The sequence below is a fragment of the Moschus berezovskii genome, chromosome 3 (genome assembly GCF_049115385.1).
Source record: "Moschus berezovskii isolate FMDL1 chromosome 3, NW_MosBer_1.0, whole genome shotgun sequence".
Classification (NCBI taxonomy): Eukaryota; Metazoa; Chordata; class Mammalia; order Artiodactyla; family Moschidae; genus Moschus; species Moschus berezovskii.
Genome location: NC_142462.1, coordinates 122,053,235 through 122,069,529, shown reverse-complemented (window position 1 = coordinate 122,069,529; position 16,295 = coordinate 122,053,235). Strand labels below are relative to the sequence as shown.

General features: G+C 53.3%; 1 protein-coding gene across 2 annotated transcripts in view; it reads left to right on the top strand.

The window, feature by feature from the left end:
- The first annotated feature begins 538 nt into the window (after positions 1–538).
- The window catches only part of ZNF777 (zinc finger protein 777), a 28,492-nt gene continuing 12,735 nt past the window's right edge, over positions 539–16,295 (top strand). The window contains exons 1-4 of one of the 2 annotated variants that reach the window (XM_055421452.2): positions 539–733; positions 5,812–6,672; positions 7,937–8,063; positions 10,013–10,126. In XM_055421452.2, coding sequence (XP_055277427.1) covers positions 5,827–6,672; positions 7,937–8,063; positions 10,013–10,126 — 1,087 coding nt within the window. In that variant the 5' untranslated portion in view covers positions 539–733; positions 5,812–5,826. Of the gene's footprint in view, positions 734–1,407; positions 1,539–5,811; positions 6,673–7,936; positions 8,064–10,012; positions 10,127–16,295 lie in introns of those variants that run through there. The other variant, XM_055421451.2, reaches the window with a different exon arrangement.

The window sequence follows — 16,295 nt, the reverse complement described above, 5'->3', positions numbered from 1 at the left end:
ATAGACTCCTTTTCTCTCTCCTTCAGTTTCTTCGAGCTGGGCTTCCATCGCCTGCCTATACTTTCTCCCCCGTGTCGTTTCCCGCCCTTGCTCCCTCGGTAGGTACTTCATAAATCCGCGTGTGTGTGTAGCTGAACCTGTCCAGGAAAGAGGGAGTCGCCCAGTCCACGCTCGCCCCCCACTCCTCCTGGGATCGCTCTCCCCCACCCTTCGAAAGAGCTTTCCTCCAAGGGACCGAAAGAGGCTCTTGCGGTAAACAAGTCACGTCCCACCAGCCGGCCTCAGTTTCCTCCCGGACGCCGCTCGGGCCCCCACCCGCGCCCGCCGGCCCCCCAGGCCCTCTCCGAGCCTGCCTCCGCATTCCGTCCTTTCAGGTCGAAAACAAACACCCAGGGCGCGTCTCACAAAAAAAGCACCCAACCCCCTGGCTCCCCGGGAACCCCGGCTGCACAGAGCCCGGTCACATGAACTCCGGGCTTTTTTTTTTTCTCCTTCCTTTGGTGTGACGGGCTTCTCAGATCCCTTTGTGAGGCGCAGGTTTTTGAAAAGGGAACGACCCGGGTTCTGGGTTTGAGAGGAGCCGGGGGGGACCCGGCGGGAGGAAGGCTGTCGGAGCCAATCAAGCCGCCTCCAGACCCCAGCACGTCGCCTCTCGGCCGCGCGCGGTTATTCCTCCTCCGCTCTCCCGCCTCCGGGTCTCGCCCTAGGGTGGCAGGCGAGGCGAGGACCCCAGGTGAGAGGCCGGGGGCCGGGGGGCGGCCCTCCGGGGTCGGGGAGGCGGGAGGCCCGAGCGGTTCGGCCCGGGCGGCACGACGGGCTGGCCCCGGGGCTCAGGGCGTGTCCGTCGCCGCCCCGGCTGCTCGCTCGACACTGTTCGCTCCTACCGGCTGTAGATGGAGCTGTCTGGGTTCCTGCAGCCTCCGACGAGCCTCGGAGTGTTTCTCTTTAAACGGCCTGAGAGGGACATGCCTCCCAGGATGCAGTTTGTATCAACATGGCAGCTGCTGTGCAGCTCCCCTGCTGAAGAGGCGCCGGGACGGCAGCGCAGCTCGCAGCCCGGGGCCGGGGCCGGAGCCTGGGGGTCGCAGCCGCGGCCGCGGAGGGGCCGCGCGCGCGCGGGCCGGTGCTGAGGGCCGGGGCCCAGCTCGCGGCCGGGGCGCAGCCCGCCGGGGCCACCCGCACCGCCGCGCGCCCCGCTCCGACGCCGCCGCCGGGCTCGGCCGCTCCGTCCCCGCCCGCCCCGAGCAGGCCGGGCCCGACGGCCGCGAGAGCCCGGGCGGGGAAGGCCGGGCCGGGCGGGCGCCGCCTGCGGAGAGGCCGGGCGGTGGGGTGGGGGGGCCGGCCTGCTTGGGGCCGCGCGGCGGCGGCGGCGGCGGCGGCGGCGGCGGCGACTCCGGCTCCGGGCCGGACAGCGCAGGGCCATGGCCGAGGCGGCCCCGGCTCCGGCGAGGGCGGCCCGCGCTCGCACGGACGCGCGGACCCGGGGCCCTGGGGACGGCCTGCGCGTCCCGGGCTCGGCGGCCCGGCCTGGGGTCTCGGTAAGGGACGGAAGCGCCGCGACGTGGGGGCGGGGGGCCCGGAGGGCTCGCGCGCCCCTGCTCGGGAAGGCGGGGGGCTAGCGGGGCGGCTGCGGGCGCGGAGCCGGGCCGGGGAGCCGGCGGCCGTCCGGGCGCGCCTGCGGGGACGCCCGGGGCCTGGCACGCACGCGGGCCCGGAGGCGGGCGCCGGGGCGGCGCGCCTCGTTCCCTGCGGAGCCGGCGCCGCGTCCGTCGGGGTTGCCGCCGCACGTTTTCCGCAGAGCTCGGCCCCGCCGAGCCTCCCGCGGCCGGAGCGCGGCGCTGACGCGGCTCTCCCCATTTCGCAGAGCGGAGACACTGAGGCACGGACATCTGGCGGCGACCGGCCCTGCCTGCCCCCAAGGTCACGTAGCGAGTCATCCGTGGCTCGGCGCCCGCGTCCGCAGAAATACCTGCCTCCGGGCCGCCGCGGGCCTGGACGGGGAGGGGGGCAGCCCTGGCGGCGGCCTCCTCTGGGCCGGGGGCCTGGGCCGGCGCGCTGCGCGGCCCGTCGGGGTCCGGGGGAGGTGATGGCCGGGTGGGAGGCCGGGCAGCGCCCACCCGAGCGTTTCCGGCGTGGGGAGCAGGTAACCCTCGGGCTCGGGCGCCTCGGCCTCCAGCCTCTCTGCGTCCGGAGGCCCGGTCGAACTCTGGGTGTCCGGACGGTTGGGGTCTGGGGAAGCGAGCTACGAAGGGCTTGGGGGTTGGTGTGCCCCTATTAGGGGGCCGTTCTTAAAAATCAGTTTCCAGAGCTCCCCGCAGACCTGCTCTTTAAAATGCAGTAGTCGTGCCGGGGAGGAGGATTGCTGCATGGGAGGCAGAGCCCTGAGCCTCAGTTTCCTGTTGGGTACAGGAAGGGGTCGGGATATAGGGCTTTTCTGCAGAGCCTCAGGTTTTAAAATAATAATAATGATAACAATAAAAGCAACGCTATGAAAAATAAAAATTAAAAATGGTTGTTAAGTGCCTCGGTCTCCAGGACCCTTGAATAGTATATGATTCTGGGTGAACCACATTGGGTCATAGGAGACAATGGCTCGACTTTATAAGTCAAGATAGGTATGATGAATTTTTCTGCTAATGAATGAATCCTGGAGACCCCATCCGTTTAGGATACATGGGGTAGGGAGGGTGGGGTTAAATCCTATGAAATAAGAACCAGAGGAATTCTCTCCCTATCCCCAACAGTTTGAGAATGTAAGCTTATTAATCTTACATATCATATTTACAAGCTCCATTTCTCCCTTTGGCCATTTCTTTCTGCTTAGCGTAATATCAAGCCACAGGTTTACTGGGACTGATGAAAATAGAGCCAGGGGATTTTATTTGGGGGCGGTGGAGGGGATGCACTTCTGTGGCCCCTCCTGGCTCTACAGTGCTCAGAATCCGGAAACGGATAGAGACGCTCTAATAATAGAGAGCAAATAACTGGTATTTTCCTTTGAGCTCTGATTAGACTACTTAGTAAAGATGCCTTGCTCTAATGGCTTTATATACTGTCCTGAAGCTTTTCTTCATTGTTTCCAGTTAAACCCCTGGATCATTCCCGGGAGACTCACTTGGCCCCTGGGGATTTTCCCTTCTTCCTACTAGTTGTAGGCAAATACCCTGATCCCCCTGTGAGGACAGGGCCATACCTGTACCTATTGTATTGCATTAGGCTTGTCACTTTCCCTGTGTCTGAGACTCCTATCTCAGATGGTCGTCTAGTCGCGCCCTTGCCTGTGAAGAGTTGAGAGGTGGCTTAGTTGTTGATGAGCCTTCGGGTTCAGGGGTCTGCGATGCCCTTGAGATTGCTTGCTGAATTTTGGGTATGTGCTCAGGTGTGTTTTTGAGGGGGAGAACCCATAGTTTTCATGAGCTTTTTGAAGGGGTCCCTGACCCCACCATTAAATCGGAATGTCCGTGGGCAGGGCCTTCCCACAGGTCTTTGTTTAATCTCCGAGCCTTCAAATTTTAGAGGTAAAAAGGACTCAGAACATACACGGACCAGCTGTCTCAGTTGGTACGTGAGGCCCAGAGGCGACCTACAGCGTAGGCTGAAACTCAGACTTTGGAGCCAGACGGTTGTGTGACCTTGGGCCAGTTCCTTAGCCTCTCCAAACCTCCACGCCTTCCTGTGCTAAGTGTGGATAAGAATTCTAATTGTCCCTGTTTATAGGGTTTTGTGAAGAGTAAATTAGATAAACCCTGTAAAACACAGTTCATGGCACATAATAAAGGCCAAATAATTGTCAGCTCTTACCTGACTAATTAGCCCTCACATCTGGTTCCCTGCAAAGCTGCTGGATTGTACTACCTCAGAAACCTTTTGCCTGAACAAGGTCTTAAATCTTCAGTCCTTGTCTCAAAAGCCTGATGCTGTCTCAGTTAAGCCACATGTAAATGAAAGAGTGAACAAATGAAAGAAAGCATTAGAAGGCATAAACAGGTTTAGATGAATCATCTTTGATGATTCAAAGAACTTCATTATTAACTCTACATTTTTCCTACTTTATACTAAACAGTCCATGGAATTCTCCAGGCCAGAACACTGGAGTCGGTAGCCTTTCCATTCTCCAGGGGATCGTCCCAACCCAGGGATCGAACCCAGGTCTCCCATATTGTTGGCGGATTCTTTACCAGCTGAGCCGCAGGAGAAGCCCAAGAATACAGTAGTGGGTAGCCTATCCCTTCTCCAGGGGATCTACCCAACCCAGGAATCGAACCGGGGTCTCCTTAATTGCAGGCAGATTCTTTACCAACTGAGCTATTAGGGAAACCCCCTCATTATTAACTCTAGTAACATTTTGTAACACTGTCATTTATACTTTTCATTCAGCAGAGAGGTGTTGAGCACATACTATGTTTCAGACTGGACACCAGGGATATGCTAATTTTCAAAAGAAGAAAAAGGGAATTTCAGTTACTTTAAAGATAACTTCTATCTGGCACATAATAACTGGCCATTCAGCAGAGTCATTGAAAGAAGAGTGTGCTTGACAAACATAGATAAAGAAGAAATTCTTTTCAGTTCCAATAAACATATTGATTGTCTGGATAGATAGAAACAGCGCTAGTCACTCAGAAGACCTTGGTTTCACCTCCATGATGATACAAGCTCTCCTTGAACATGGACGTAGCAAGGCAGGGATTGGGGAGAGTGTGAATAATTGAAACCCCCTTCAAGTAATTGGAGGACTCGGTCTTTATTTTGGTTCCAGTCCCCACCAACCATGACACAGGTCACGGAACTGGCTGACTTCAGCTGTTTCCCATCCTGCCATGCCTCCGTTTTTCCTCCTTCCCACCTTGTGAACCATGGGGAGGACCCTGACAACCAGGGTCCACCTATCGCTGGGGACCTTCTGCCCGGGAACCTTGGCTCTGAATTGCCGTGCCCACACCTGTGTCAGTATCGCTCTTCTCTGCATGCCACAGGAGCCAGCCCGTGTGCCCAGTAGCCCATTCAGCCTCTCCAGCAGGGGCTGGGTCCAGTGTTTCAAAGGCAAACCTATACTGTGTCAACTCTGAGAAATGTTATTAAGTCAACAATTCAGCTTTTATCAGAAGGTCTGGGATGCTTAAGGTAGTAATTGTGTGTCCTTACTGTTGGACAAAACAAGGGAAAGAACATGGGTACCACGACTGCCTGATGATACAAATAGAAGTGGTGGGGCTGGATGTCGAGTTCACCTTGGAGGTAAGTTCCTTCACAGAACCAGCCCCACCTTGCTGGCAGTCTTCGGCTAGCCCGGCATTGACAAGATTCTGCTCTATTGCTTTTCAGAGCTTTACTCTATATTTAGTGCTCATTGCTTGAAGAACTTAGTGAGGTAGCAGGTGGGTGAGCAGATATTATGACCCTGTCTAACCCCTGAGGACTCTGAGAACAGAGAAGTCAAATAGCCAGGCCAGGGCGACCCAGGCAGCATTGGTATAGATGGAGCTGAAAACCGAGTGTTCCAGTTCAAGGCCAGTATCCTTTCTCCTCTCCAACACCTCTACTCGCGAGGTGCCTCCTGCACAATGTATGTTGTGAAAAGGTGATGGCTCTGTAGAAGCAGAGGTGGCGTTACCATCTTTTATCTGTTGTTAATAGTGGTATCATCCACATGTAGATCAGCGTGAGGATCTCAAGAGACTCATGTCCACGGAGTGTATCGTATTGCTACCTAGCCCGAAGCCCCTTTAATGTGGGTGTTTATCTTCGGAATTTATTCTCCTGCTGGAGACTCTTGGCCTTGAACACTGTCCTTTCTTTCCTTGAACACAGGTCCAGCAGTTGGACATGGAAACCCAACGCTCCTCCCCTCTGTCATTCCCCAACGTCCTACAGGAAGAAACTCCACGTCAGGCCCCGGCCGGACTCCCTCGAGAAACTCTGTTCCAGTCCCACGTGCTTCCCCTGAAAGAACTCCCTTCTTTGTCTCCCGCTGTCTCCCGGCAAGGCTGCCTACCCCAGACTCCCGGCGCCTCCAAGCAAGAGACTTCTGGCCGAATGCCGCCCGTGCTCCAGAAGGGACCCTCACTCCTGTATCCTGGCGCTTCCGAGCAAGAGACTCGGATCCAGGGCCCCCTGACTTCCCCAGAAGAGCCCCCGTATCCACCCCCCGCCACTGCCGAACAAGAGATGTCCCTTCTCTCCCACTCCGCCCACCATCAAGACGCCCCGCTCCACTCCCCCGAAGTTCCTGAGAGAGACCCCCTGACCTTGTCCCCCACCGTGCCCGAGACCGACATGGACCCCTTGCTCCAGAGCCCGGTTTCCCAAAAGGACACCCCCTTCCAGATCTCTGCTGCAGCCCAGAAGGACACCCCACTCCCAACGGCGGAGATTACCCGCTTGGCCGTGTGGGCTGCCGTCCAAGCGGTGGAGAGGAAACTGGAGGCCCAAGCCATGCGGCTCCTGACCCTGGAGGGCAGGACCGGCACGAACGAGAAGAAGATCGCTGACTGCGAGAAGACGGCTGTGGAGTTCGCCAACCACCTGGAGAGCAAGTGGGTCGTGCTGGGGACTCTGCTGCAGGAGTACGGGCTGCTGCAGAGGCGGCTGGAGAACATGGAGAACCTGCTGAAGAACAGAAACTTCTGGATCCTGCGGCTGCCCCCGGGCAGCAACGGAGAAGTTCCCAAGGTAACCTTATCCCAGCCGGGGCTTCCCAAGGAGTGACCGGGACTGGATCGGATTTTAGGAATTTAGTATCAAAGAAAGGGAAAGCTGTGGGTAAGAAGGAAAACAATCTGATGATGTCTGGTCCCCAACTCCACAAGAACAGGACACACCCAGAGCGAACGATTCCTGCTGTTGCTGAAAAGCATAGGTAATAGATCAGAGAGACGTCCTAGTGACCGGAGCTGTCAGGGTAGGAGGAAGTTCAGTCGTGACGTCTGGGGATAAAAGGCACATTGAAGGCCAAGGGGCTGAGCTGTGGACAAGTGTGGACCAGTGTGGTTTCCCCTCGGGGTGGAGGGAAGACTCTGTGAAATGTTACAGGGCCCTGTCACGTGCAACATTTGTATCAGTTAACTTATAAGTCATGTTAATGCCAGTAAAAATGTGATTTCCAGAGATGTCCTGAAACACCAGAAGACAGTCAGGTTTTAATATGGTTTCCCAGAGGAGAGCACTCGAACGTGGACTGGTTTTCTTTCTGGTTTTTTTGTTTGTTTGTTTTTTAATGCTACTGCCTCTTTGCGCAGCCTCAAGGCAGGGCTGGGGTGGGGACAAGGGACGATGCATGGACTGTGTTGTCTAGGCCGGCCCTTTGCAGTCATGTTGTGTACATGAATCACCTGGAAGTGTGTTTCTTAGTCGCTCGGTCATGTCCAGCTCTTTACAACCCCATGGAATGTGGCCTCCCGGGCGTCCTCTCTCCATGGGATTCTCCAGGCAAGAATACTGGAGTGGGTGGCCATTCCCTTCTCCAGGGGATCTTCCCGAGCCAGGGATCGAACCCAGGTCTCCTGCATTGCAGTCAGATTCTTTGCCATCTAAGCCACCAGGGTCAGTGGCTGAATAGGATCTTATTAAATGCCGAGTCTGAATCAGCGCGTCTGGAGTGGGGCCTGAGAATCTGCATTTCCAACATATTCCCCAGTTTTGCCATTGCTGTTGGTCTGCAGACCACGCTTTACAGCAGCAGGGATTGTCCTGTTAGAGGAGAAGAGGACCAGGCAGCCTGGGACCCTGACTCTCTCAGGCCAGGACAGTGGCTGAAGCCTCCTGATTTCCAGAAAGGTCACTAGTGAAAACTCATAGCTGGGCCTTTTCTGCTCCAGGCCTGAGAGTTTTGACCCAGGCCCAGGGGGCCAGAGCCGTTCTCGGCTTTGGGATCCGGCGGCCCAGGCCCTGTGACGCCTTCCAGTGGGTCCACGCTGAGCCTTTTGTGTGGTTTCAGGTTCCTGTGACGTTCGACGACGTGGCCGTCCATTTCTCGGAGCAGGAGTGGGGGAACCTGTCCGAGTGGCAGAAGGAGCTGTACAAGAACGTGATGCGCGGCAACTACGAGTCTCTGGTTTCCATGGGTAAGAAGACGGCTGTCTGCCCACAGCTTCCTGCCAGCCTGCTGGGGGCTCGTTAGGAAGCTTTGGGGCCCCTGAACGCCCAGAAATCATTTACAAGAGCCCAACAAACAAGAACAGGCACCCATATACCCACATACATCAGTGCAGCACAGATCAGCACGGCTTGTAAACAGAGACACCACTCTATGGAGAAGCCACAGGGGTCAGGGGGACAAACTTGGACATCAGTGGTGTATGTATATAAATCTTAAAATTAGTTTGTCCAGCAGACCCTTACTGAACAGAGTGTGAGGTGCCTTGTGAGAATGGCATTTAATCAGCACATGTTTCCCATGCGGGAGTTAGGACAGGTGTCAGCCCTGAACACTGCCATTGACTGAGAGCTCTCGTCGCCCTTGTGCAGAGATGAGGTGTGACCCTGGGGCTTAAAGGAACATCATAGGTCCCCACCAGGAGGTCACAATTTCATGGAGATCTCTCCTCCCCCCAAATCTGTATATTCTTGTTACCTTTGTTAATGAGAGTATTTGAGGATAAAGATTTAGGAAGATAAGCTTTAGTATTACATGTATCCTTTTCTCTGATGTGGGGAACTCTTCGGACAGGCACACACACACAAAATTAGAAAAACATTAAATATGCTGTTGCATAGAAAATTTGATACTTGCTGAAACTGTTACTTTTATCCATCTATACCTTTTCATGGGATACCTTTTTTCCCCCTTTTCTTTTTAAAGTATTTGCATAATTGTGTGAATGCAACAATTTAGGTTTGTATGATAAGGAGCAGCCCTCACCCTCCAGTCAGTGCCGCTCCCCCGGGGGAGCCACCGTGGACCCTGTGGCCTATGCTGTTTCTCTCATTTTGTATGCTCGTGCACATGTGGTTTGTGGTTTGCACAAAAGGGATCCCTCACTTACTTTACCAACGGTAGCCAGAGACAGCTCCTGTGTCAGCCCACAGGCCCGCTTGAAGGGCAGTGCAATGTTCCTGGTGAACCGTTATGCTGTTGATATTGAACTATTGATGAGCGGCCGCCCGAGTCTGTCTTCTCGCTGCTGCAGAGGGTTGCAGTCAGGATCTCTCTGTGTTTGTGCACTTCTGCGAGTATTTCAGCAGGATGGATTCCGGGAGGTGGGTTTGCCAAGGAAAGAGGTGCTCATGTACAATGTCACGGGCGCTTCCGTGGGCCATCCCCAGGGCTGTGTGCGTTCCCATAGCAGTGCGACAGTGCCATCTCTGCACCCTATGCCAACCGAGGTTCTCCTGTTGTAAAGATTTGTCTTTTCTGACGGACAAACAATGATACTGACTTGCATCGGTATGGGAACTTGTGCATCTTTTTATGTTTGTGAATTACCTATTTCTACCTTTGATGTATGTGTATATATATATATATATATATATATACATATAATTGTGGGTGTTAACCCTTGGCCTTATATTTTATAAATGTATGTGAGATACTATTTTCTTCAAGTTTCATCATCTTTTGACTCTATTTCCAAAGAACTTGAAACCTTTTGTAATGTAAAAAACCTATCAGTGTTTTGTTTCATGACCTCTAGATTTTATTAAGATTAGTTTTTTCATTTATAAAATTTTAAGTATTTTCTGCCTTTGTCATGAAAATTTAAGCGGGCATTGGCCACCTGTGAGCCACAGATGACCAAGGGCCGGTTTCCATCAGTCAGCAAGTGCGCCCCATTGCTGGTCCCGCCGGGAGGACCTGAGATGGGTTCCACATACACACACGCGCACGCGCGTGCACATGTGCACACTCAGCATGCCCTGAGGAGAAGGGCTGGAAACTTGGCCCTTCTGTTTGCAGCACTGCGGCCTCAAGTAGGGCAGTTGCTCCTGGTGTCACACGCACACAGGTGACAGTTTTGTAGCGTCCAGTGCGACCTCACCCCATAGAATATCTTCTTTTCTTCCTCCTGCCCAGACTATGCAATTTCCAAACCAGACCTCATGTCACAGATGGAACGAGGGGAGAGGCCGGCCATGCAGGAGCAGGAGGACTCTGAGGAGGGCGAGACGCCTGCTGACCCCAGTGCCGGTGAGTGGCTGCAGGCGATCGTGGCCTTGGCGCCCGGGAGGCCCGGCGTGGGGTGTGTGGCCCACAGGAGACCCCCGCGGGCTGTGTCAGCAGGCCAGTGCAGGAGGGCAGCGCAGAGTCTCTGGGGCCTCCAGGTCACCAGCGGCCCCGGTGGCAGAACTAGGAACACCGTGGTCTCGGGGAGCTTTTGACCTGACTGAGCGTCACCTCACTCTCTGCCGGAAACAAAACCAGAACTGACAGAAAGGCGTTCCCTTGTCAGGATGCTGACGCTGGTGCAGCCTCGAGCTCCCCAGAGAAGGGCCACATCCCTGGGCGTGCGGCCGGTGAGTGGAGGGACTTGACCTGAACGTCCTCCAGTGTGCGGGCGGGGTCCAGACGAGGTGGCAAGGTGGCGGCAGCAGGGAGGTGCAGGCAGGACTGCCGTGGGCTCGGAAGCAGAGCCAGCGTCAGGCTACCCGCCCCGAAACTTGGCCTTGCTGCGTCCTCACCGTGTGGTTTTAGTTGCTTAGCCTTTTGAGGTCTGCTTTCTCATCTGTGAAACAGGACTGGTGCAGAGAGCCAGGGCCTGGTGTGCTGACCCACAGGGGCCAGCGGCCTGGGACGCCAGGCACTGTCTGTCTGCATAGGGAGCAGTTCCTTACACAGAGGTCACTCAGAAGCCCCCACAGTCGCACCGCAGTGTTCTCGGGGTACAGGTGGTTTCGGAGCCCCTTCTTCAGCATTGCTCTTGGGCTTGCGTCACTCACCCAAGGGTCTTCTGTGGGGGCAGTCCTTGTCCTTCGTAGCCAAACGTCATTGGTGATCCTGTCTTTTGAAAAAGGAGGATAATCTGGCTGAAGAGCTCACTGGGGTCAAAAGCCGGGTCTTATATGAAGGAATGTCACTGGCTCTGGGACCAGGAGGAGGTGGCCATGCGGAGTAAGAGCGGAAGTAACTTCAGGAAGAGGCGGGACCCCAAGGAAAAATAAATGCGGGCGTGTTTCAGGGAAACCCTAAAGCATCAATACTTTCTAGAGATTTGCCTAGAGATTTAAATGGAGGGAAGAGGCTGGTCCTGAGTTCATTCTGGCAGGCAGAAAGATGGATTTAAAAGTAGAGAAGGTGAGAGAGGGGGTTGGGGACAAGGTGTGACATTTGTTTGGAGGAAAATAAGTCTGGATGTCAAAGGTTTGAGTGGCCGCATCCAAAACCAGTGTCACTGCGAATGGAGAGATACAAAAGAGGAGAAATCGGAAAGAGGACTTGGGAGGCAGAAAACGAGAGGGGAGAGGCGGTCTGTGGCAAAGATCCTAGAACCCCGCTGATGTCTCCGTGGGGTTTTGTAGTCCGGGTGCTGCCTTTCTAGCATCTTCTTAGAGGGGCTGGGACGGGAACTTAGACCCTGTCTGCGGTTGGCCTGTTCGCAGTCTCATCACAGGTGGGCCTCCCACCGAGTGGGGCCAGAATCAAGAGCAAATAACTAACCTCAACCGGCTCGGCCCCAGCCGGGGTTGGTTCTGGCACAAGTGTGTCTGAGCCGGAGCGTCTGTGGGCAGCGGTGGCCTCACAGAGGCTGCCTTGTGCAACTGGAATGTGCCATTTGTTGCACTAACCGTCTTCCGCCACCAGTAGCCCAACTGGAGAGGAGGACAGGAGCGGAACGGGAAGCACTGCCCACAGGGCACCCGTGTGCGGGGCCCTGGCCTCAGGGCCGCAGGCTTGTCCTATGAGTTCAGTTACCAGAACCGCACACACGCCAGCAGTCACCTCTTATTCGTGTGTCCTCTCCCTCGGAAGGGCAGCCACAAGGCCAGCCCTGGGCCAGACCTGAAAGTGTGATACCAAGGAGGAAACAGCTAGAAGATTGAGAACTTTCATGGTTCTAAATACACCGAACATCACCATTTTATGAATTAGTTGAATAAATGCAGCCCATAAGCTGTCATTTATGGTTCAGATTCCTAAGGGCAAGGAGGCCTGAAGGTGACTCAGATGTTGGCCCTGCTCAAGTTCCCCCTCGCCGGGGCTCCTGTTCACAGCCCTGTAGGGGTGAATGGGGGTCGGGAGAGCCAGAGACCACTGCCATCTGACAGATGAGCGGAGTAAAGCAAACACACCGGAAGCCATGGCTGAAATCCAGGTTCTCATATATTGTGTGTAGCTTCAGCCTTTCTACAAAGCAATTTGATATTTTTTGGACTTAAAATATGTTTTAAATATTTAAAATATTAATTTACTTAACCTGATAATCTCCTTTCTGAAAATCTGTAGCCTAGAAAAATATCCCAAGATATGGATTCAGTTCAGTTCAGCTCAGTCATGTCCGACTCTCCGCGACCCCATGAATCACAGCACGCCAGGCCTCCCTGTCCATCACCAACTCCCGGAGTTCACTCAAACTCATGTCCACAGAGTCGGTGATGCCATCCAGCCATCTCATTCTCTGTCGTCCCCTTCTCCTCCCGCCCCCAACCTTTCCCAGCATCAGAGTCTTTTCCAGTGAGTCAACTCGTCGCATGAGGTGGCCAAAGTATTGCAGTTTCAGCTTTAGCATCAGTCCTTCCAATGAACACCTGGGATCACTGCAGATGCTGATTGCAGCCATAAAATTAAAAGACGCTTACTCCTTGAAAGGAAAGTTATGACCAACCTTGATAGTATATTAAAAAGCAGAGACATTACTTTGCCAACAAAGATCCGTCTAGTCAAGGCTATGGTTTTTCCCGTGGTCATGTATGGATGTGAGAGTTAGACTGTGAAGAAAGCTGATCGCCGAAGAATTGATGCTTTTGAACTGTGGTGTTGGAGGAGACTCTTGAGAGTCCCTTGGACTGCAAGGAAATTCAACCAGTCCATTCTAAAGGAGATCAATCCTGGGTGTTCATTGGAAGATATGGATTAAGATATACAAATATCAGGGGACTTCCATGGCGGTCCAGTGGTTAAGACTTTGCCTTCCGATGCAGGGACTGTGGGTTTGATCCTTAGTTGGGGAGCTAAAATTTCCACATGCCTCACAGCCAAAAAACCAAGATCTGAAAGAGAAGCAGTATTGTAACAAATTCAATGAAGACTTTTAAAACAGTACACGTCAAAAAACCTTTTAAAAATAAGGCTGAACAAATACTATATTATACCACGATAGACAGTCATACAGCCCCTGAAATCATATGTGAAGTGTTTTTGCACCGTATTTTCACTTGTCTGTTTATTATTTAGTTCATACAATACTTTTTGTACCATGTACTATGTCAAGAGAATGGTGTTAACAACCTAAACGCCCCATGTATAGAAAAATACAGTTGGCCACTATGACACTGCCATGCAGACAGGCTCCAGGGCTCTGGGATACACAGTGGCAAAGGCCTTACTGAGCCCGGGTGGTTGGCAGAAGCCTTGGAGGAGGTGGGATTTTTAGTGGAAACACAAGTGGATGGGAAGGAGGCTCGGAAGCCAGGAGGCTCTCTCTGTAGGCCGGGTAGGACCTGGCCTGAGCCAGGGACAGACGTGGATGTCTGTGAAGTGTGGCTGGTGGGTGTTGAGTACGAGGACAGGGGTCCTGAGGGTGACTGCCAGGTCAGGACACGAGTGAGGGGTAGGACAGTGGGAGGCTCCGACCCGGAGGGAAGACAGGAGCATGTTAGGTGTGAGACCTCAGGACATGTCCAGGAGCTGGTGCTGAGTGACAGAGACCAGAGCTCCCAGCAGGGACCTGAGCTAGAGATGGACCTGGGGGCAGGATCATCTTTTCCAGCCTGGATGGGGGAAGAGGAGGAGCACAGGATGTGCCCCTGGAGTCTTGACTTTCAGAGCAGATTTGGAATACAGTGGGCCGGGTGGGGCCCAGGTGTTAGTATTTTTTAAAAAGCTTCCAAGGTGATTCTCATGTGCAGCCCAAGGTGGAAAACCACTGTTGTAGGCTTTGGGAAAAGAAGAAGAAACCAGAGGAATCACAGGAAATACGAGTGGCCAGAAAGGCAGTAAGAAATCAGGACAGTGTGTCAACGTTCAAGAGAAGAGTGTTTCCCTGGGAGGGAGCGGGGTGAACAGTGTTGATGCTGTATTGTGGTTTAGTGAGGCAAAGGCTTTCTTCCTTACTTACTTATGGGCTTCCCTGATAGCTCGGTCAGTAAAGAATCTGCTACCCACTCCAGTATTCCTGGGCTTCCCTTGTGCCTCAGCTGGTAAAGAATCTGCCTGCAATGCAGGAGACCTGGGTTAGATCCCTGGGTTGGGAAGATCCCCTGGAGAAGGGAAAGGCTGCCCACTCCAGTAGTCTGGCCTAGAGAATTCCATGGACTGAATAAGCCATGGGGTCGCAAAGAGTCAGACATGACTGAGTGACTTTCACTTTCAAGGCAAAGACTGCCAAGTGTCCACTGGATTTGCACATTAGCAACATCAGTGGTCTTAGCAAGAGAAGCTCTGGTGGTGTGACCAGGGTGGAGGCCTGGAGAGTGGGCTGAAGGGTGGACAGATGATGAAGAAGTGAAGGTTATCCCAGTGTAGCTGTGAGTGCAGAGCAGAAATGCTGGCGGGGTGGATGGGCTAAAGAGCCTTGTTTGCTTAAGATGAGGCTTGCCCAAGCCTGTTTGAAGCCAGCTGATATGAGACATAGATATAGAAATGGATAATGTAGGGAATTCCCTGACAGTCCAGTGGTTAGGACTCTGTGCTTTCACTGCCGAGGGTCCGGGTTCGATCCCTGCTGGGGGATCCAAGATCCCAGCAGCCAGGCGGCATGGCCAAAAAAAAAAAAAGAGACGGATAATGTAAATGCAGTAGGAAGTCAATGACGTCCACAAAAGATAGGGGGATAACCGGGTGGAAATATAAGCCAAATCATATTTCACTATGCTTTCTAGAATTTTCTAAAGTGAGTGTATATCACTTCTTATTCACTAAGAATAATTAAAAAAAAAAAAGAAGAAGAAGAAAAATTCCACATTAAAGGTGGCAGATTGAACATGTGCTTACTCCCACCTCCCCCCCTCCTCCTAAAACACGAGCAGAGGGACTTTTTAAAGGAATGGATGAGGAGACGGCAGCAGCTGAGTTTTGGAAGGCTGAGAGCAGATGGCTGAGCGGTCACTGATTTAGAAAGCTGAATCCAGAACTGGTGTCAAGGAAGCTGGGAGGAAACCCAACCTGCAGTCCACCCCAACCCTGCTCAAAACCCGGCAACTAGCAGCACCGGAGAGACCAGGTAGCTTTGGAAATGGGGGTAAAGGTGAGGCTAAAAACAGAGCACTAGTCAAACGTCTTAAGAGGCCATTAAACACTGCCACTTCCCTCCATGGCCTCACCCAACCCTGGTGGGTGACCAAGGCTTATTCTCTGAAGACAGAAGCATCTCTGGACGTGGACCCCAGGCACAACTGAGAAGATGGGTTCCGTGTTGAAAATACGGGAATGAGTGAGCTCTCCAGCTTTCTTCCCTAATCTGACTCCCAAAATTATGCTCACGTCCAAGTTTAACCCTCAGGGCAGGGTACTGGGAAACTCTTATCTAGAGACTCTCAGGGCCAGCCCAAAAGATTTCCCAGTGAAATGACCCAGCCAAACCGTCCTGCTGGGAAACCACGCCCTACCTGGATGCACCAGACTTGCAATTCACTTTTGAGTATTCAACTTTTAATATAAATGGATGACCGAGGACCAAACTTATTTTCTTGGGCTCCAGAATCACTGCAGATGGTGACTGCAGCCATGAAATTAAAAGACGCTTGCTCCTTGGAAGAAAAGCTGTTACCAACCTAGACAGCATATTAAAAAGCAGAGACATTACTTTGCCACCAAAGATCCGTCTAGTCAAAGCTGTAGTTTTTCCAGTAGTCATTGAGAGTTGGACCATAAAGAAAGCTGAGCGCTGAAGAACTGATGCTTTTCAACTGGGATGTTGGAGAAGACTCTTGAGAGTCCCTTGGACTACAAGGAGATCCAACCAGTCCATCCTAAAGGAAATCAGTCCTGAATATTCATTGGAAGTACTGATTCTGAAGCTGAAACTCCAATACTTTGGCCACCTGATGGGAAGAGCCAACTCATTGGAAAAGACCCTGATCCTGGGAAAGATTGAAGGCAGGAGGAGAAGGGGATGACAGAGGATGAGATGGTTGGATGGCATCACCAACTCTATAGACATGAGTTTGAGCAAGCTCCGAGAATTGGTGATGGACAGCGGAGC